The sequence below is a fragment of the Nyctibius grandis genome, chromosome 8, assembly GCF_013368605.1.
Source record: "Nyctibius grandis isolate bNycGra1 chromosome 8, bNycGra1.pri, whole genome shotgun sequence".
NCBI lineage: Eukaryota > Metazoa > Chordata > Aves > Nyctibiiformes > Nyctibiidae > Nyctibius > Nyctibius grandis.
This window is the reverse complement of record NC_090665.1, coordinates 45,024,806-45,047,328: the sequence shown is the minus strand read 5'-3', so window position 1 is coordinate 45,047,328 and position 22,523 is coordinate 45,024,806. Positions and strand designations below refer to the sequence as shown.

At 45.0% G+C, this 22,523-nt stretch overlaps 1 protein-coding gene across 1 annotated transcript; it reads right to left on the bottom strand.

The window, feature by feature from the left end:
- Positions 1-744: 744 nt before the first annotated feature.
- On the bottom strand, positions 745-22,113 carry C8A (complement C8 alpha chain). Its single transcript, XM_068406900.1, has 11 exons — positions 21,995-22,113; positions 19,405-19,501; positions 18,317-18,461; positions 17,014-17,158; positions 15,301-15,490; positions 13,010-13,210; positions 11,443-11,683; positions 7,280-7,408; positions 6,416-6,573; positions 3,875-4,097; positions 745-896 (listed from the first exon to the last, which is right to left on the bottom strand). The coding sequence occupies exons 1-11, from the start codon at positions 22,111-22,113 to the stop codon at positions 745-747; spliced, it is 1,800 nt and encodes a 599-aa protein (XP_068263001.1).
- Positions 22,114-22,523: the final 410 nt, after the last annotated feature.

Here is a 22,523-nt window from a genome sequence, read left to right as displayed (position 1 = left end):
AAGTGCCATGTCCAGTCTTTTCTTAAACACCTCCAGAGATGGTGACTCCACCACCTCCCTGGGCAGCCTCTTCCAATGTCTGATGACCCTTTCTGAGAAGAAATGCTTCCTAATGTCTAACCTGAACCTCCCCTGTCGAAGCTTGAGGCTGTGTCCTCTTGTCCTATCACTAGTTGCCTGGGAGAAGAGGCCAATGCAGCCCTGGCCAATATGCTGGACTTAAAAACCTGACAGTGCCAACTTATAAAAGTTTCATGGTACATGTGTCAATACCAACTGCATAAAAATGCAAGGATCTTGAGCTTTCTTTTAATGTGTTTTCCAAAGGCAAATATAAAAATTTCTGCAAGTCAGGCTTACTTATGTAAACACTTTCAGTAAATTTATTTCATGACACGTTATAGCCCCGCGGTCACTGAGCAGCAAACCACCTGTGTGGATTCTCCACCATCTCCTGTACCACAGCAGTGCTGCTGTGAGCTGGTGGGGCCCCCATCGCATCTTGTGGTGCGAGGGCAAGGAGGCAGCCAGGGACGCATTCAGTCAACTGGAGCAATCGGTCTGGTTTCATACAGCGAATCCAGCATGTCTCCATGCATACAGAAATGCAACACTTGACAATTATTTCTTTCTCTCCAGCATAATCCCGTTGCAGGATTATGCCCGGAGGATTTGTAGCCCAGCACAGACTCCAAACTGCTCTCAGCCATGTACCTGTGGGGAGTGATGCTGTCCCGTGGGTCTTCAGCAGGCTTTGGTGTGCAGGTCCCTCCCCGCGCAGGGCTCCCCGCCACGCTGCGGGGCCGGGTTGTTGCACTGCCGGCTGCGCCGCGCCGTGCCCGACTGGCACGGACCCCACGGTGACCAGCAGCTCCAGCGCCCGTTCGTCTCACCGCCTGTGAACGCATTTAAAAAAAGAGGAAAAAAAAGAAATTCAGGTCTGACTGCAGCGGCATGGTTTGGGTGGGAGCAGGGGAGGAAGGCTGAGGTGAATGCTGCTGCCAGTTGGTGATTTCGGCCCTGACTGTACCCTCTGCTGTGAGCGGGACTCCCTGGTCCATCCCAGCCGTGTCCAGCACGGCTGTTGAGATCAAGGCGCTTTGAAGCCAGGGGAGATGAAGCAGGGCACAAGGACTTGGGGGTGATGGTTGATGAGAAGCTCACCATGAGCCGGCAATGTGCGCTGGCAGCCCAGAAGGCCAACCGTATCCTGGGCTGCATCCCCAGCAGCGTGGCCAGCAGGGCGAGGGAGGGGATTCTGCCCCTCCACTCCCCCCTCCTTTCCGCTCTCGTGAGACCCCACCTGCAGTGCTGCGTCCAGCTCTGGGGTCCCCAATAGAAGAAGGACATGGAGCTGTTGGAGCGAGTCCAGAGGAGGCCACAAAGATGATGAGAGGGCTGGAGCACCTCTGCTATGGAGACAGGCTGAGAGTTGGGGCTCTTCAGCCTGGAGAAGAGAAGGCTCCAGGGAGACCTTCTAGCACCTTCCAGTACCTGAAGGGGCTACAGGAAAGCTGGAGAGGGACTTTTTACAAGGGTATAGAGTGATAGGATGAGGGGGGAATGGTTTTAAACTGAAAGAGGGTAGATTTAGATGAGATATTAGGAAGAAATTCTTTGCTGTGAGGGTGGTGAGACACTGGCCCAGGTTGCCCAGAGAAGCTGTGGCTGCTCCCTCCCTGGCAGTGTTCAAGGCCAGGTTGGATGGGGCTTGGAGCAACCTGGGCTAGTGGAAAGGTGTCCCTGCCTGTGGCAGGGGGGTTGGAACTAGATGATCTTTAAGGTCCTTTCCAACCCAAACCATTCTATGATCACTTTCTTCAGGCAACAATAACTCTTTTCTTTTTCTCCTCCACTCGTTTGAAAGGCTGTGGTATGGCTTTCCTTTCCCAACGGGCAGCTGACAGCTCTCTCTGCACTAACTTTCCCATCTCCAACCATGCCAGAGGGACAAAAGTCTCCTAACATCATGGAGCTGTTTTGAAAAGTCTGCCCATCCCTTTGGAGATGGGTCATTTCACAGCTTTTCATTACAGTACAGACTGAGTTGTCAGGAGCGCTCAATACTATGGATTATGGTGGTGCTCCTGAATGATGGGAATGCTTGATGGCTGTCATTTACTGTCATTCTTTATTTACTCACCTGGCCTTCGTGCCTGGCTTGGGCACTTTATTAATCCAGACAGCACAAAAGGATGTGTGTGCTCTTACTTAGAGCTGGCTGAAAAGCTGGGTTTCCTGTCTGCTGGAACACATGGTTCTTTAAAAAGCTGGGTTTGGTCTTAAATGAGTTTTGAAACTAAAAATTTGCTTCATTTCCCATGAGCTGGAAGCGTGTGTCCCGCAGCTATTGCTAGAGTTCGGTGGGCTGCTTTGGGGCCAGGTCCTGAGCTTTCCACGTTCCTCAACCAAGGTAGGTTCCTTGGATTTGGAGACAACTCAAAGAACCTGAGATTTTTTTAAAGCAGCCCAATTTTGAGTCACTGAAGCAGTGCTTTTGAGTTCAGCTTCATAAACCATCTACCCATCTCTGCTCTTACTCCTTATCTCGTCACAGCTTTGCTTTTCCAATGGTGAAACCCTAGTTATGAGCACACAGATGAAGGCCTGGGGCTCTGCCTAGTGGAACTGCTCTGAAGATGGATTTTTCTGCCAGCTTCAAGTGGTAAGATTTGGATTTTTTTTTTGTAATATCCAGAAAGAACTGTGACATTTTTTTGGAATAAAAGAACATGTTCCAAGGTTGGCTTTTTTTTGCCACCCATTTAATTTTTTAGAATAGTATATAAAGGAATAAAAAAAATAAAAGCCTGTCACTTTGAAAAAACACACTTTTTCTCCCCCAAAATAGATACTTCCCTCTAAATGTTAAAATGTTTCCCTGTGCGGGGGTGGAATCTGGCAATGTGGCATTTTTTTACTAAAACAGCCTTTTTGGTGGCACATTGCTGGAGCACCACTTCCCTGTGGCTTAGCCTGACCCTTTCAGCCTCCCTTCCCTCCCTGCCTGTCAGGGTCTGCTGTCACCCTTGTAGCAGGCATCCATAGGGGGATGCCATAAGCGCTCCGGAGAACTGCCATCCTGAGGATGTGACGTGCCAGTTAGTGAGGAGCAGATGATGGTCTCATTTACAGTAACGAGCTGCATCCATAGAGCACCGCAGGCAGGCAGAGGCCACCCCGTAGCTGGCAATATGGGCAGCTGGGCTTTGCCTGCGTGCTGCTGCTGCACCCCAGCTCAGCTTTTTCCAACATGTCAGTAAGCCTCCAGCTATTAAACACATCCTCATTTCCACAAATTTATTTATAATTTTAGTCTGGAAAAAAGGAGGCTGAGGGGAGACCTTATTGCTCTCTACAGCTACCTGAAAGGAGGTTGTAGCAAGGTGGGTGTTGGTCTCTTCTCCCAGGTAACGAGATAGGATGAGAGGAAACGGCCTCAAGTTGTGCCAGGGGAGGTTTAGATTGAATATTAGGAAAAATTTTTTCACCGAGAGGGTTGTCAAGCATTGGAATAGGCTGCCCAGGGCAGTGGTGGAGTCACCATCCCTGGAGGGATTTAAAAGACGTGTAGATGTGGTGCTTAGGGACACGGTTTAGTGGTGGCCTTGGCAGTGCTGAGTTAATGGTTGGACTTGATCTTAAAAGTCCTTTCTAACCAAAATGATTCTATGATTCTAATAATCACCTGAGCTGTTAATTTAATTCTCTTGCAGGGCTGCTTAGGATAGCATAGCAACGAAAGTGATACAAAAGCGAAGGCTTGACTGATACATGGATGCAAAGAGCTGCTGGTTAACCACACGGAGGGGAAAACCCTGTGCCTTTGCTGCCTTTCTCCCTCCCCTGCTACGGGTGTACGCTGGGGTCTTACCTTGGCGCTTAGTCTGCTCACAGGCAGGGCCTCCGTAACCTGGTCGACACTGGCAGAAACACGTGTCTCCCACCAAAACAGGTTCACCATTGTTCTGGCACGGTCCACAGCGGCAGGCATTGAACTCCAACAAGTAATCGTCCAAAGCCCTTTTCAGGTTTTGCCGTTTGGTTTCCATGTTGCCAAGGTTGCTTCTCCGGAGAATTTCGTGGATGGGCTGCAGCTGCGTAGGATGGAGATGAATAGCACGGAGACAATTTCAGCTGGGCATCAACTGAGATGCTACCACGCCGCAGTCAGGGTGCTGTGACATCGCTGGATAAACTCAGGGCTCAGAAAAAAACTCATTTGTCTTCCTTGACAGCTCCATGTACATCATGCAAACGCGTTATCACGACTGATGGGCTGCAGTGAGAAACCACTGTTCCAAAACCCTCCTCATCTTAGAGGTTTGTGTGGGATTGGCTTTTCTGGACATGCATTGGAGTTTCAGTCTAGATTCAAATGATAAATTAAAACACCCCAGTAAGCCCATTTTTGACTAGTTTCTTAGTGCTGTCAAGATCTCAGAGATTCTTGCATGCTTTTTGCCTTTTTAAACCAAAATGGTTTGGTAAGAGCTTTGGACAGTGGGTGTTATCAAAACTTAATGCCAGCCTACCACTAATGGTGACCAGATTGTGAAGCATCTGGTAAATGCTGAGCGTGGAGAATTTTATCTACCTACGTTTTGCCCTTTGATGCAGCAAAATAATATTGTGCCATCTACAGCTTTAAGAATACAACATGCACGTAATATTCCAGGAGCAAAATCTAGTTCCTATATATCATTCGGCAAAAAATGCCCAGCCTGGGCAACTGCAATTATAACTCACCTTCTCCGTTGAACCTGTTTTATAAAAATGGTTGGATGAGCTGAAGGGCTGCAGGCTCATGCGCTGGTGGTAGCATTCAACCTCCTGAAACGCTCTGAGTGGCTCATTGGGGTGTTTTAGGTATTAAACTGTGTTTAGAAAATGGTTCCCTGCAAAATCTCAGCCTTTCTGTTTTCACCAGTAACAAAAATTCAACTGAATATTCAAGCTAAAAGCCCAAGGCTGGTCTGAGGACACATACTTATACTTGTCCATCCATGCATCTGTGCAAATGTTGAACATTCTGGCTGGGAATCAGTGGAAACTGGGCCCAAAGAAGAACTGGATATCGTCTCATTGCACAAGGTGCAGTGAGAGCGATTTGTGGGAAGAATCAGCTGGGCTCTGGGAAGAGCTCTTAGACAAATTTGCACAAGCCTGTTTAACAAACAAGAGGGAGCTGCAGATAAGAGCTGCTGAAGTGGACATGAGCTCTTATCGGCAGCTCTGGTTGCACAGTGACTGCTGAGCTCCGGAGCAGCCAACAGAGAGGTCAGTGCATGGTTTACTGGAAAATTGCAATAAGTTTTGCCTGGAATTGATGGTGCAGAAAGGTGAAAAACCTGCAGAATGCCTTCAGCTGGGACGGAAAGCGCTTCTACTTTATCAGGGCTTTCTGCTGCCAGGGTGCTGCCCAGGAAGGTTTGCAGATTCCCTCTTGCCCTGCCAATAACGCAGATGGTTCCCGATTCCACCTTCCCTTCTCCCACGCTCTGTCAGAGCCAGGAGCAGGTGTGCTTTCAAATGAAGAAGAGAGGGATGGAAGTGGCAGCATGTCCCTGCCGTGACCAAGGTCCTTCCCTCACAGCCCACAGCTGTGCTCCTGGAGCAGACCAGCGGTTGTAGCATCTCAGGGTAGATGTGGTACTCCTGACCGCAGTGAAGGAGTGTGCCCACCTTTTAATGCCTCTGTGATCTCTGGTCCTGGTTTCTCTCTTCTTTTCCATCCCTCTCCACTTACACCCATCTCCTTCCCATCTCTGAAGCCCTGTAGGATGCTTCAGTGATCTTTCCATTGTATGAGGCATCCAATAAAATGAATGAGGAAGGAGAACTTGGCTGATTTTTATGGCCACAGACCCTCTTTGTGGAGCATGGAGAGAGACCGGACCCACCTTACAAAGCAGCCAGGAGCCCCCTACTCTAAAAACTCCTGGAAGCACCCGTAGCAATACCCACCATAGTCTGCAGAGGTTAGGCATAGCTACTGTGGCTCTGAGGCAGGTGAAAAGCAGGGGGGTCTATATAGAGCCTTTGCTGGGGGGGCAAGACTCCTTCCCCAGCCCCCACGAGTGCCCTGCTTATACAGGAGGGCAGACAGCATCGGGGAGAATAATAGGGATGAGTGCCACCGCAGAGAGCCATTCATCGGGAAGCTGTTTGGGGACACATCGAAAACTTAACTCAGCACTAATCCAGCATTAAGCTCCTTGTCCGTCTCCCTGCGGATGCAGTCGGTGGGAGATGTACTCCCATTGTGAAATGAGTAAGAGGTTAGCAGATCAGTGGCCCATTACATTTAATCTTGTTCTGTGATGGGATCACAATAAAAATACAAAATGATCTGCTTGACTACACTTTCATTCCATATAGCGGCAGAGTTTCTTCAACTGCAGAAAAGCCTTACCTCAAAATCAATAACGGCAGGATTATATTTTAATGACCTTCCCCAATGCCGATACATATTGCCATCCCAACTGTTTAAGAGCCCTCCGCTGTAACTGGTGTCTCCTCCTCTAATCCGGGGAATAATATCTTCCACAATTGCGCTGTTGCTCTCAGCATCTGAAAAGTTGAATTACACTCATATTATTTAGTTTCCATTTCCACACATACACTAGAAACTGCTTAATGGAGGTGAGCTCACTCGTGCGATGGGCTATCAGTGAGCAGCACTGATGCTGCCGCCCGAAATCGATGGGATCTCGGCATCCCGTGCTCGTGGGGTGAGCCCTGCCACATTACCACAAGGTGATCAGTGATGAGTTGAGCATCACAAATGCTCTAAGCTGGTAAGACCTGAAGAGCCTGCACGCCTCCAGCCTTTCTTTCTAGTTAGCACGTGGGCAGTAGATCACGCTGTCTATTGCTGGTTAAGTGATTTACAAATGTGGGGCTTCCCAGCCTCTTTGAGTACTTTTTATAGTCAGTTTTGACTTCTTTAATAGTTGCCATGTTGCTCTTGTCATCCATGCCTAGTCTGTCATGGCTATAGGGACTGCAGCCTTCCAGCCACCCCACCGCTTCTGTTTATATGTTTCTAATCCAGGTATTGCTGCCTTAATTCCTGCTCTTTCAAGAGCAGTCAGCACTCCTGGAGACTTGGACCCAAAGTCACTTTGATCTCACGATTGGGCCTGAGCCATGGCTGGGGATGGCACCAGAACTCCCTTCTTCATACCCTTGTATGACCCTACTTGAATGTCCATGCCCAAGTGACCAAAAGGAGTGACGCAAGATGCCTTCACAGACATCTGCCCTGCTATCATACCAGTTTTCAGAAATCCTTTCTTTGCACAGTCAGAGGATGACACAGACGCTTCCAAATGCAGTTTACTCTCGCGGACTGTAAGGCCAATTGACAGGCCAGTACAGGCACTTATCTCTTCAGCGCTGATGTCTGCAAAACAGAAAGGAAACCGGTAAAATCAGCGGGTCATTCTGAGTGGAACGATGTTCATTTTCCTATTTGTTTTTTTTTTCTATCAGTAAAGAAAATATTCAGTTATTTGCATGGCCTGTTTTTCAAAGTCAAGGGCTATTCTGAGCCAAGGATAGCCTTTGGTCTTGCAGTGGAAAAGCCAATATTTTATTGTGGTATATTGGCCTTATCGCATAATAGGTGAAAAGGGAAATGTCCTTACTGTCAAATTGTTTCCTTAGAAAGTATTAGAAGACAGACCAAACAAGGAAATACATGTCTGAAGCCTTGTGTTAAGACTTTTACTATTTATTTAAAAATAAAACATTATTTTTTTTTCAGACTAACTCGTAACTAGGGTAAAGCTGGGAAGAGCAGCTGAAATCAATAGATCCTTGCTAGTTTTCCTAAACTGAGGATCTGACCCATGTATTGGTGGCTTAAGTAGCATCATAAGTAGCAACTTGCAAAAGATCTGTCTGCTGAGAGCTGCTGAAGCCTCACTGCCTGCTGCTGGGCTGCAGCCGCCAGCACCGCCACATACATCATAAAAATACGTAGCTGGAGACCCATGAAGCAACTGCAGAGGGGAGAAGGGGACTAATGAGGTGGATTCACCAAGGTAAGCAATGCGCATATTTCATACAGCCTGGTTTTATGTACGCACTTCAGTGTACTGCAAATATAAGGCCGTCTTCTGTAGTAGTTAAAAAAATCCATTGATTTCAATAAATACGAGTATTGTAAGTAATACATAACTTTTATATCGCTCTTTTTGTCAGAGGACCTTAAAGTGTTTTACAAAGCAGCCTGGCGATCAATACTGTGGTATTGAAAGGGAGGCACAGAGGTCAGCGAGATTTGTGCATCATGGCTTAACGGTCTAGAGATCAAACCTCCAGCTGAGTCCCAGCCCGGAGCGTTGTCTGCTGAACTGCCTCACCCCAGCACTGGGGAGCAGTGTCTTGTCTTGCTTGTGTTAAAAATACTGGTAAAACACCCAGAACTCTGGTTTTGCTCACTTCTGCACACCCTACAGGAGAGGCTCGCTGGAGCTGCACAGGGCATGGATCTGCTCCATGGCTTGGTGGGTGCCAACTGGCCAAGGTGCTCAGCATCCTGAGAAAGGGGCTACACATCCTGGATTGAAACTGGTGAGAACTGAAGCATACTCAAGACTTCAGAGGGAATTACATCCCATTGCAAAACTGGGCCCTTGAGAAAGATTAAATGTGTAGCACTCAATTACTTGTACTAAACAGTTCAACAGTTGTAAACACAGTGGGTAAAGTTCATTCACCCAAAGCAACATGAGTGATTGGTTATCTTGGTGTTGGAGTGCCATAAAATTAAACTTGAGGAACATCCTGATTAATTGATTCACCATGGTTCCCGTTGAGTAATTATGTTCAGCGAGGGTCTGTCAATACAATTCGCTATTGGTTGCAGCAAGATCGGGTCTTGATAAATGAAAAGTGGTTATCATTGCAAAAGGGTGGTCATAGAAAATATTGGCACTTGAGGGGGGATCTCTGATAGGGTTTTTTATATGATATAATTTGTGATAGTTAAATGTGCTGGAGTGATAAGATTTACTGCAGCATTTTGAATTAGTCAGGATATATGAAGACTCTAATTTACTCTGTGCATAATGTTTCTCCCATAAATGTTCTTGTAATGTGTGAACACATTATACTGTTTTCTGCTAAATAATAGAACCATAACAATCTATTTTAAAAACCAGTAATGAAAAATATTGATGGCAGAGCAACAAGGGACCTAGTTCTGACATGTAGTTATTTCACTCATGACCACATCCATATAAGCCCTTGCAGCCTGAAAGCTAGAAGCAGGTCTGGCAGCAAAACTGCAGTCCTAAGCTCTGCACCAGTGCATTGTGGTCTATTACTGCATATCTAAACTCAGAAGGGAACTTCATTCTCAAAATTCAGGTTTCCTAGATGCTTAAAGTTCAGCTCATGCCTATGCCAGGCTGGATGGATGCTCAGCAACCACCCAAGCTGTCTCTCAATTTAAGGAAGATCCAGCCTAGGGATCTTTTTCCTGGGCATGTGCGTTAGTCACTGGTCTATAAAAGAGTGTTTTCTCTTCCAGAGCATGTAACACATAACCTCATGGGCTAGGTGGGCTCTCAGGATGCAGTGGTTGATCTAAAGCAGATGCCGTGCTGCTCAGCTCTGTGGGGACTCAGTGGTACATCTCCAGGCATCTGCAGAGCTTCAAACTCATCTTTTGAAGCTCTAATTTTAAGACTTCAGTGCTTATATCCTGATCCTGACCATTCCTTAGGGGAGGCAGATAATCCCCTTGCAAACACAGTCTTCAAGCCATGGCTGTGATTGCCATTAGAAAAATCAGGGTTTTTCTTACTAAATGCTTTTAGACAGTGGCATATCAGCCACTGCAGTGGGTCCTGTTGGGTCTACGTCATGTGACATAGAGCACTGCTGACTTGGTAAATGTGGACTTTCTAGCAGAGTCTGGGTTAGATGAAAATTACAGAAGCATGCTACATTAGAATGAAAATTACATCTCTACTGGGGCACATTTTTGTCTTTTGCTGAACTTCAACATCCTTCTTTCCTAAGATAAGGCACATTGTAGTGGTAAATCACCTCCTTATATACACAGCAAGTACAAGATAAAGCAAAATAATAGCCTCCCTCCACATGCTCTTGATTCACTCTTTCTCTGAAATTGACAGTCTGCTTCCTGAAGACTTGCTTGCCAAGATCTTGTTCACTTCTATATCACTCACTCTCCAAAGTGAATAAATGATTTGAAGAGGCATCATGTTTCCAAACAGTAGTAGTTCAGGAACTTGATGAAAATTCTCTCATTCAGTAATTTCTTGTGGAAAAATTGGCATGGTTAACACTCAGTGTTGAGTGTATAGTTATCCTAGCACTGATGGTACCAAACCATTTCAGACCAGAGGTAGAATTTGGGGCAGAACCATGGAAATTAATAGAATTAATGAAACTACAGTAATTTGCACCAACTGCAGCAATTTGAACCTGTTGTCCAAGATCACAATTTTCTCTTGCATAAATGTCCAGCCTGGAGTTAACAAGGCAGCATTCCCTTCAGAGAGCAGAGTGATGGTCCTTAGGGGAAGTGGGATCTATTGCATTGTCGACACCTTTGCAAAAGTTGACAGTCCAGTTAGTGTACTAAAGTACCATATTATTGTTCTGCATCTTATGTTTTTGATTAGGAAAAATGTTATGCTTTGGCTTGCCAGTAATGGCTGTTCTTGTACTCTAGACATCTGCAGTGGATATTTTAGGTAACTGAGATTTAGAGGTATGGCACTCCAGCCTCATACACTCTGATTTGTTGAGAACTGGAGCTAACAGAGGTCTGTTAGTCTTCAGATATGACACTAACCAGAGTAAAGTGGCAGAGGTATTGCCAAGTGCAATGTGTTATTTCCATTTACAGAAAATTGAAACCCTCACTATTAGGAGGCTAAAACATGAGTGGGCTATCTGTCTTTACTCTGGATGAGTTTGCAGTCCTTGAGCATTCATGAGAACAGCCAGAACAAAGACTATAAGAAATAGCAGGAGTTTAGAGAAGAAAGGGAGAAAAAGATGCTCAGGTTCCTTCCTAAACTGCCAAAATCTCACCCAGGTTGTAGTGAAATTAGATCAGGAAGCACATTTCGGGACACTCAAGCTTATCCCCTGCTATATGGCCAGCAGTGCATCCATCTTGTGAACAACATGCCCCTACCACACCCCTACTGTGCATTTTTGGGCTTGTGATGAGTATGTGTCTACCGTGTGATGGGACATGCCAGCCTGCTCGGCAAAGAGGTGACAATGAGCACCCACCCTCCCAGGGCCCAGGGAGATGATGGCTGTGGGGAGCAGCCAGAGCCAGATGAATTACTCTGGTGGACTGAACCCACCCCATGGTCACCAGGTTGGAAATGCCTGGTTTAGAGCAGAAAGTTCTGAACAGAGAATATCTTGTCATTTTCTAACCTTTTCTTCTCATTTCGTCCTTGTTAACGACAAGGATGTACTCAAAGACACCTCCCATAGTGCCGGATGTCATGAAATGGGTGCCGTAGTCGTTGATGAATTTGGCATATATGCCATAGTTGTAGGTGTCTGGCAGCTCCTGCAAGGAGAGCAGCACATCTTCATCCAAAACAATGTTGTCCCTTCTCATCTTGAAACGGGCTGTCTGCACCTTCGTCACACCTCTGATGAATCCAACCTCCTGCGGGTAAAGAAAAGAGAAGCTGACACTAAACATTCATTTAAAAAAAAAAAATCATTTCTAGTCTTTAGGTTTGTGGAGGAAAGCCTGGATCTCTGACTGTCAGTGTATGTTGAAGGCATGAAAACAAGCCCAGGTTTAAATGAAAGTGGTGGTAACTCTTTTTTAGAGTGTCTCTTTCTTGTGTGCAGTATGAGGTGGAGGGCAAAGCCATGGGTTTGGATGCTATGGGGTTTTTTTTATTGATGTGCGAATACGATCAGAATCGGGCTCCGCATGATTCCCCTCCATCCTCCCATTTCTGCTATTTCTTTTTTCTGCTTTCCTTTCCATATTGTTTATTCCCTTTTACTTTTTTTTCACAGCCTTGGCCAGTGATGCAGAACAAGGGCTCATGGCAAGCCTGGCCCAGCTTGGCAGTGGGGGGATACCCCAGCCAGGAAGATGCTGACCGGGGGGTCGGATTTCCTGGATATACCACCATGATATATCCATGACTTCTCTTCTAGAGTGGCCATTGCCCCAGATAAGGTTCCAGTGCAACCAGAACGGCCCTTCAAATGATTCCTCCAATAACCTATCATTTATTAGCTGCAAACCATGTGAGTCTAGACAAGGGCACAGTAAATACTATAATGGTGCCTATTTCCAACAGCTTTTAAGGGCATTTCAACTCAGAACACCAAAGTAATTCTTCTTTATGGTTTTCTGTCAGCAGCCATAAGAAAAGTGGAGACAGGGCATGGTAAATGTGGGAAATACCAGCATTCGTGTTACTAGTTTGGAAAGAAATCGTCACAGCTAGTCCATGATGTAAACCCACTGTGAGAAATACACCCTATTTTTGGATACTCTTTTTTTCAGTGCGATATTTTAACCTCCAATAAAAAGTAGTGCATTTCCCCATCATAAGGCAGCTGGTATTAATTTGAACAAGATATATTTGCTACCAGAGATCATTCCCTGAGGACCACTGTTTTGATCAACATCTTGATATTTCCTCCTCCCTCATCATTGTTTTAAGCATTTTTTTTTATTTATGTGCTTAATGTAGCCATGAAGCAGGATGGGGTGAGAAAACGTGTTGTGGTACTTCGTAATTCAATTTTATTCCCACTCTTTGTTTGCTAAAATGTAATAAGAACAACAAACAGGATTACTAACAATCACACATTTGCAATTACATGAACAAATTAAGGTACAATTACTATGTGTTAAAAAAGGCGATTAAGAGAATAAACTGACGTAAGTTACAGCCAGACCATGCGATGCGCAGATGACACGTCTGGGGCATACACATCACTGATATTTTTTTTTTGTTTTTACCTTTGCAGTGTATTGTGTGAAATTCTTCAGGGATCCTTTGCCACCTGATAAAGTGAAGCCCAGGTCTAACTGGAAAGCTGATTCTTTGGACCCAATTCCAATGGTAAAGCCTTTTGTTCTGAATTTATCACTTTTAAGGGCATCAAGCAGATCCTTTGAATCATCGTAAAACTCAAAAGCAAATCCAGAATCAGCATGAGCCTAAAATGAAAGGAGCAGACATTAATTTTTCAGGTACTTCCCTTCCGTTTTAATCTTTATTTCTTTAAGGAGCTGATGGTGCCTCTGTTTAAGCCCGTGGTGCTCCGGACAGCACCGACACTGACTTCAGTGAATGTGGAATAAAGAATTTAGTCACATGCCGTTTCATTTGGAAATATGTGAGAAATGTGGATAAAGCCATGCATTTTGCTTCATCCATCTGGGGTGTATTAGAAGGGGTGTGGTTAGCAGGTCGAGAGAGGTTCTCCTCCCCCTCTACTCTGGCCTGGTGAGGCCGCACCTGGAATATTGTGTCCAGTTCTGGGCCCCTCAGTTCAAGAAGGACAGGGAACTGCTAGAGAGAGTCCAGCGCAGAGCCACGAGGATGATTAAGGGGGTAGAACATCTCCCTTATGAGGAGAGGCTGAGGGAGCTGGGTCTCTTTAGCTTAGAGAAGAGGAGACTGAGGGGTGACCTCATTAATGTTTATAAATATGTAAAGGGCACGTGTCATGAGGATGGAGCCAGGCTCTTCTCAGTGACATCCATTGACAGGACAAAGGGCAACGGGGGCAAGCTGGAACACAGGAGGTTCCACATAAATATGAGGAAAAACTTCTTTACAGTGAGGGTGACCGAACACTGGAACAGGCTGCCCAGAGAGGTTGTGGAGTCTCCTTCTCTGGAGACATTCAAAACCCGCCTGGACGCGTTCCTGTGTGATATGATCTAGGTAATCCTGCTCCGCAGGGGGGTTGGACTAGATGATCTTTCGAGGTCCCTTCCAATCCCTAACATTCTGTGATTCTGTGTGATCTCCAGGCAGAGGAAAGGTTTGTGTTTAGCCACTCAAAGCAGTACTTTACAGGCAGAGCTGGTAATGGTGCCTATTAAACTAGCTTGACACTTGCCATTATAAACCCCTCCTTCCAGTTCCTTACAACTCTGCCAAATCCTAACGATTTGGAGTAATTTTTTTCTCTCCAGCCTGCTTCTGGATTAATATATTCAGGAAAAAAATTCCACAGTGGTGATCCAGCCACTTGCGATGGCAATGCTAGAAAACAAACATTGTTTTGCCTGTATTTTAGAGAAGTGACCTTTTCCTTGGCAGCTCTACTTTGCTGGTATGTGGAATCGAGCAGCCTTGCTGAATCTGGGCTGTGCCATTTGCTGTCTTTATAAAAAGCGGGCTAAATTCCCAACACTGAAAGAAACCATCTCACATCATCATCAGTGATTTCCTAGGCCCCGGTGGGTAGAAGCTGCAAAGTCAAGATGCATATGGAGCATGCTCAAGCGTCCCTCAGTGCCTGACCATGGTGCAGATGACCTTCCACTGCTAGCAGCAGATAAAGGGGAGAAGAAAATGTGGCCTATGTGGTGGGTCTGTATGGGTTCAAACTGGGGAGTAAGGGACACAGGGGAGTCTGCCTGCTGGGAGGACATGAAAGCCACTTGCATTGAGCTGGTGGCTATAATATTCCCCTGGAATAAAGTGTGTTTCATTCAGTCATGTCAAAATACATGATAAATGTTCATCAGCGTGGCCAGGGCACCCACTTACAACGTGGGAGACCCAGGTTGAATCCCTGCGCTACTTAGTTCAGTCTCCCACATCAGATGTGACCCTCCAGAGTATAGGTGTTGTGATACATGGTGATGGCTTTCGGGATCTGTGTCCCACTCAGAATTTGGATTTATGTCCCTTGTAGCCATGGCAAAGACTTAAACTGCTTTCAGAGGTTGAATTGGTAGCATTGTTCCCATTTTACACATGGCCAACTTCATCCCTAGAGATGCAAGTGGCTTGTGCAAGCTCTACAGCTCATTAATATCAGAATTTAGAGAAAACCCATTTCTCTTGGCTCTGACTAGGGCAGAGCAAGCAGTGGGGATGCCTGGGTGATGAAGCACGTTAGTTCCTTGATGTGCCATAAACCAGCATTTATATCATTGATTGCCTGTTGTCTTGGACAGCTGGAGAAAGGTAACTTGGAAGGCAACCTATAGCAAATGATAAAATGTACATAATATCTTTACAGGAAATTTGGCTTTTAGCTGGGAAATCATTGCTGAATTTGACTTACTAGGAATTGGTATATGTGAAAGTTGTAAGGTTTGCGGAAATATTTCTCATCATCTCCATAGTACAGATGTTCACATGCAGCGTCGTACTTCAGCTCCCGCCACTCTCCGTTGTAGACGTACTCACAGTAGCCTCCAAAAAAATTAGGATCATATATGTACTGGCTTTCTTCCTGTGTTAGAATATTGTATCTTGGAAAGAAATAGTATTCAGGAAGTTATCCATAGCTCCTGTTTTATTTTCCCAACATCCTCTGTCGCTGTTTCTGTTCTCCTGACACTACAAGTTATCTGTCGGACTCTGACATTGAATTTGGATAGCACCTAAAATATAACGTTTGGGTCTGTTCTCCTTGCTGTCTCCTTCCCATAGCTAACAGGAGACAAACAGCCATCTTATTTCCAAGACATTGGTTTGGTCTCATATGCTAGAATGGAAGAAATCAGTTAAATTGCCCAGTCCATCCCGGTGAGTAGTTACGGAAGTCGCGAAGTCCTGGAATTCCTCCAGGTCCCCTGCGAGTCTCTCGCAGCCTAAAGCATCTCACTGTCACAGTGTTTTCTGGCAGTCCCTGTAATTGTTTTCTATCTTTATTTCACCTCCTTTGTTTTAATAATGGTCCCATTTCTCAGGGGAGTTAGCACCCTCCCTAAACTTGCAGTCTGCTTGTGCTTTGCCAAGTCTCTCACTTATTATTTCTTTACGCCTCTTTCTTCCTGCTCTCCAGCCATCACAGCTGCTGCCTTCTGAAATCCCGCCTGTTATTTAATATACCCTGTAATGCCATGGCCCCAAATGAAAGCATTATGCAAACTAGACATCAGCATTGCTCCTCACAACAGGGAGTCGTCTTGAAGACTGAGATAGTAAATGCTATTGCTTCTGTGTGTTCTGCAGGAGAAATGTATCAGCAGTATTAAATGTGGTGCTCGGTGAAAATTAATATATGTCTTGAAAAAACTCTTGATGGACTCTCCCAGGCCCTGGTCCAGTGAGACATTTATCTCATGGAGTCCAGAGAGCATTGGATGGAGCTGATGGGAAAGTTATCTAATGGGTGAATACGTTCTCATACTGTAGTCCATGTTCTCCAAGTGAAACTAAGCAGTATCTTAGTTAAAACACAAGATTTAAAACAAAAATGTCACAACAGACAATTTGCCTTTAAACTTGTTCTGGATTCCTCTTTTCTATGTATTCCCTAACAAAAATTTGAAACTGAATACATTAAGACTTGTTCATGGATAGGTGTATTTACCCTGCACATATTCATGTGGAGCTCAGGCTCTCTGCCTTGAATCTGTGCTCTGAAGTCCTAAATCCTGGAGTTAAATCTTCTCCTTAAGGATGAAAACCACCAGGATGCTGCATCTCCAAAGTCTACTGTTTCCTTTAATATATTGCTTTTATCAACTGGAGAAAGTTGTAAGATACATTTTTACATGAGTATACAAAGGACATTCACAAGTACAGAGCAGCTGAGAGAGACCAAGGTCAGATAGTAAATTTGAGGCAGAATTTGAAATAAAAGCTGGGATGAACCCACCTGCCTCCCTCTTTGCTACCCACAGTTGGGTGGGACAGTAGCTCTCTTTTGGGTTTTGTCCAGCACCCTACCAATTCATGGAGCATTGCTGTTACTAAGGAAGAGCAAGATAAAAAAACATCATCCTGTTTTGATTGTGAGAGTAGCAGCTGTTGATTAATTACTCACCCTTGGGCTGCTTTTTCAGACCCTGGGATTGGAAACAGATGTTCACAAGGGCTTTCAATATCTTCAGCCTCACAGTTATCCTCATCAGACCCGTCTCTGCAGTCTGGCTCTCCGTTGCACACAAGATGCCGTTTAATGCAGCGACCTGAAGTGCACATGTACAGGTGATCGCTTATCCACCTTCCGAAAATCTTTTTGGCAGCTTGCACTGATTGTGGTGTTTCCCACCCATATCTCAGGGCCGCAAGAAGTCACGCTGGGTGTTAAACACGGCGCTTTTCTGTTGGGAGCTTGCTTTTCCCAGCTCCTTGGTGGGGAGGTTTTCCTTTGCAACCTGGAGCAAGCATGGCTTGGAGTCCAAGCCAGCTGCTCCCTTGGGCTCCCATGGGATGGGAATCAAGGAGAGGTCACCTCACTGGCCTGATTTTATTATCTACAGTCATGCTTTTGGAAGGGAGCTCAGGAAGCAACAGCTTCTCCGCATGGCTTAGGGAGCTCTGTCTGGTCAAAGTGCAGTTTTTCCTCTTCCCATTGCAGGAGGTATTTGGGGAGTTTATTGCAATAATCATACCTCAAGAATGGATGCTTGCAGGAAGGGCAACCTGGAAGTGCTTTTGCTTCTGGGAGTGAGGAGAAAGCCTTGACATGATATTCGTGGCAGGAATCAATGCACTTGCCTTGATGGAACGATTCTGACCTGCTCCAGCTGATGAGCTGGTCACAGACCTGGCACGTGTTTCTAAATTTCAACAGGTTTTTCATTAAATGCTCAAGATGAGAGTTTGAGCCATTTGTTTAAAAACAGAAATCTGTCAAGGCTAGTCAAACTTTCGGAGAGCAGCCGTATGACATCCCAATCCTCAGCGCTGGGGATGGCTAAAAATAAATCAATCACCCCAACAGATTGTTAGTTGGTTTCATGATTGAACTATGTCTTTTGTAGGGGGAGAAAGTGGGGTGTTGTGGGAGTGGTGGTGCCCACAGAGGGGAGTATGAGCGTGTAGCACAGCAGTTGGAGCAGCATGTTTCTACTCTCTTTGTTCCACTGAAAAATTAACCTTTTCCATGTCACACAGCCTTCTATCCAAATCTAAGCGTAACATGAATAGGTTTCTGTAAAAGTGGGGAAAAAAACAAAGATGGGAAAATTTCCTGCTTTCTCTTGCTCTGGTTCACCACCCTGCTGGCAGGGCTGAAGGCATTTTGGCAAAGCTCTGCCCGTGGCAGGGGACTGAAACCATCCCAGGTCTGTCCAGCCAGGACCAAAACTGCCTTGGCAGGAGTTTGTGCCCAGCTCACTCACCTGTTTCCTCGCACCGAAAGTCCTTCCCACAGCCAGGGGTTCCAGTGCACGTCGTCTCGGCACGGCAAGCTTGCTCGCCCCACAGGTGCCCCGCGCATCGCCGCCCCGCAAACCCCGCCGGCTGCACCAGCCTCCGGTACCGGTGCTGAACCGCACAGGAGAGAAAAACACCGCCAACACCTAACTTGTATCCCCTGAGACGTCACCTCCACAGGCTAGAAAGCAATTAAAACTATCATTTCTATCTATATTGTTATTTTTCTGTGTAGTCCACAGACTTTGCACATGATAAATAGAGAAGCAGAGTCAGCAGAGAGGTGGGAGCTCAGGAGATTTGCTTGAAGTTCATACAAGTGAATTTGGGGAGGGTTGGAATGACTGTTTTTAAAAATCTCTTCCCTATTTTATGCCTTGGAAATAATACAGAATTTTTCCAGTTACACATGCTTTGTCCTGGAATGTAACAGGCTCAGATGGACACAGACACTAATTACAACACTGATATTGCAACATTTCTGATGGGTTATTAATGAGTATTGCTGCTCTTTAAACTATGGTTGCGGGGGGAAAGAGAGAAGAGCCAAATAATTTACTGATTATAAGCACAGGGAAAAAAATGCAGGGATATAGACTCAGTAGAAAGCAAAATTATGTCAGGTACTTGAAAATAAATTCTTGAATTGTGAAGACATATGTGAAATGATATAAAAAACTGAGAACAGGAGCTGATGAATGAAGGCTACTTTTAATTTCTTTTCATTGGAATATTTGCATTAAGAATCAGGGGATGCTTAATTAAATCTGAGATAGAAAAGGAAGAAAGTCTTGGGCAAATATTCTGGCCTGATTCTTCCACCATTTGCCTTTATTTTGCATTTTGCTGTTCTGCTGCCTTAAATGAATTTATGCTTCAGTTTACACCACGGTAAGTAAGAGCCTCTCTAGTAGAGGAGCATCTCCATCATATTTGGATGAGTTTACTGGATGCTTCAGAATGATGAATATGTATAATATATATAATTAATGTGTGTACATCCTCATCACAGACACATCTGAAGATAAATGAATACATTACGGTGGAATCTTACTTTTTTCTCTTGGCAAGGAAAGCAATCAGTCCATTCTGACCACTGGCTCAGCTGACAGTCGACAGGAGCTGGAGAATTAACATCTCTGCTGCTTCTTCTAAGGAGGGGAAGAGAGAGAGGTTTGAGGTCTTTGAAGTTGCGTTTTAAGGAGGGCTGGAGGCTAGCAGGGAGAAAATGATCCCTGCGTGTGTGTTTTTCCACCAGGAACCAATTTTGTTGGAAATGGGAAGCATCCCTTAGTGGGAGGGGCTGTACTACCTGATACGCCCTGTCCAAGTATTCACCATCAGAACTGGTCAGGGGCAGCAGGCACAGGACCTGAGGATTTTGTCTTGGGTTTCCTGCTCTCCCAAGAGATCCTAGCCCTTTCCAATAGGTAGATTGCAATAGGTACATCATATATATAAGACCAAACACACTGAGTAAACAGAAGGAATGTCGAGAAGAGACAGGTTCTAAGGAGAGGGTGGCAGCTGTTGAACCTGGAGAAGAGAAGGCTCCGGCAAGACCTTCTAGCAGCCTTCCAGTACCTGAAGGGGCTACAGGAAAGCGGAAGAGGGACTTTTTACAAGGGCATGGAGTGATAGGACGAGGGGGGAACAGTTTTAAACTGAAAGAGGGTAGATTTAGATTAGATATTAGGAAGAAATTCTTTGCTGTGAGGGTGGTGAGACACTGGCCCAGGTTGCCCAGAGCAGCTGTGGCTGCCCCTTCCCTGGCAGTGTTCAAGGCCATGTTGGATGGGGCTTTGAGCAACCTGGTCTAGTGGAAGATGTCCCTGCCCATGGCAGGGGGGTTGGAACTAGATGATCTTTAAGGTCCCTTCCAACCCAAACCATTCTATGATTCTATGACAGGCTGCTTTTTTGGCTTTCTTCTCAGAAGCACATCACAAACTCCAGGTGCAGTGATGTTTATCACCTTGAGCCTGTTCTGAAATCTATTGATTTCACTTTTTTTACACCATTGTGAAGTCATAGTCAGTATTTTTCCAGACAAGTATGAAATCAGGGTCTGATTCCCACAAGCTTTGCAGAGTGCTGGGAATGGCTGCACCAACAGTGCTGAGAAGGCAAGGTACAAAGCCATGTTGACTGTGGGAATTTGTTGGTTGACTATTTCTAAAAGGAAATACATACATTCTGAGAAGAGGGAAAAAACTAAAGGAAGAGTATAAAAGCAGAAAACGGCAAGGGTACTGTATTGCAATGGCCCTTGGATCAGACTCTCTGTGCATACAGTGAATGTCATTATACAATAGCAAGAAAATACTTCTCTTGCCTCCCAGCCCAGTCATTATGAACTCTATTTCTATCCCTGTTCCTACAATCTTTATTTGTACAATGTGTTTCTTTGTCTTGAGGAGCAATCTGTGGCATGTCAGTACAACTCTGTGTTTGCCACAGCCTTCGAAGCATTTTGAGGGGTTATTCTGAGCCAAAACATTATTATTATTTTGGTGATTAACTAATGAGCAGTCTGTTTTACTTACGAGACTGCAGTCCAAAGAGAAATATTGATAATTAGCAGAGGTACAGAGCACATTGGGGATTCATCAGAGGCTCTAGAAGAGAGACTACTAAATAAAAGCTGCAACAGCTCAGTGAGGGAGCTTGTGGATGCAGATCAGTGCGTGAGATAAAAAGCCACCATGTCTCCAGGAAAACATCAGGAGCCTGCAGACAAACACGGAGCTGGGGGACACACGTGTATTGATGCCTTTTCGCTCTGACAGGAGGATTTGTGGGCTGTATCCTTTAGCACTTCACAAAGTACTTAATTGGCTCACCTTCGATTGGATTTTACATTTACCTCTTCATTATTCTGCCTTGTTTGATAAGTTCATCAAACATCAAAAATCTCGTCTTTGTTCATTTTCAAAAGGGATTATTGGAATAAGGCTTCATAATTAAGTGTATCACTACCACTTTTTTTTTTCCTTTCTGCCTTCTTGTCTCTGCGTTCCAATTATCACTGATGCCTTTTTTGATCCTTCTAAATCATATTTGCCTTTAGAACAAGCCTGAAATTAATAGCTATAGAAAAAAAATCCAACCATTTTCCTACCATGACACTATAGCTTTAGAATAAGGTAACTTGTTTATTCCCTTCCTTCAAAGCCCTAAATGGCACTCATATAGGTTAATAATATTGTTGAGGGAAAAAAAAAAATAGAGGTATGAGGATCTGGCTTGGATTGAAAATTGAGTTATAAACATGCATGTGTTAACTTCACATTGTCAAATGCAAAATAATTATAATGAAAAAGAATATGAAAAATATTCACTTGTAAATAATCCTGTATAGGGAATTCATTCCAAGTGCCCCAAACCAGTATGGTAATTTTTGTAAGGAAGTTTAAGAAGGCTTAATAGTCATATGTAAAAGAAAAACCATTGTGCAAACAGTTCATATAAGAAGGAATTACGATGCTTAGCTTGGGCTTTGGACAACTGCCAATATTTTTTTCCTGGTAGCTGTTTACAGAGAGCACAGTGTGCACATGCCTCAAGTCAGGACAAAATTGATGGGCTGACTGACCTGCCCAAAATTTCTGTATGTAAAGTTGTTGGGGGGGGGGCAGACTTACCTCTGGGAAGGCAACGCCTCGAGCTCCCTGCGTGCTGTAGCCGCGGCCTGGTGTGCCGTTAAAGACAGCGAGCATAGAGAGAGAATCAGAGGAGAAAGCTGACACGGGCTCCACCGCATTGTTTTTCCATATGTAAATGTTTGCTGTAGATTAGCTGCAAACAAAAGCTTTAGGCTTCAGGATGGCATGGGGCAAGCACTGCTAGAAGCAGCACAGAGCTCACCGGACTGCAAAACGCTGCGGTAAATCATTGACGACAGCACAGATCAAATCACAAAGAATAAGGACACATCCCGGAGGCCTTTGCCCTTTTGGAAACAAATTCCCAGTTTTCTGGCAAGGGAATATATTGAACTGTGCAACTGTTCCCACATTAAAGTCAATCAAGTCTTACAGCAGTAGTGTGTTTCTTGTCCAGCCTGCACCCTCCTTTTAATTTGAAGGAGGAGGAAACTCATTTTATTTCCCACAGTGACTTAACTGTATTTTTGGTGTGTCTGGTTGCTGACCAGGGAAAAGCTTCCCAGTA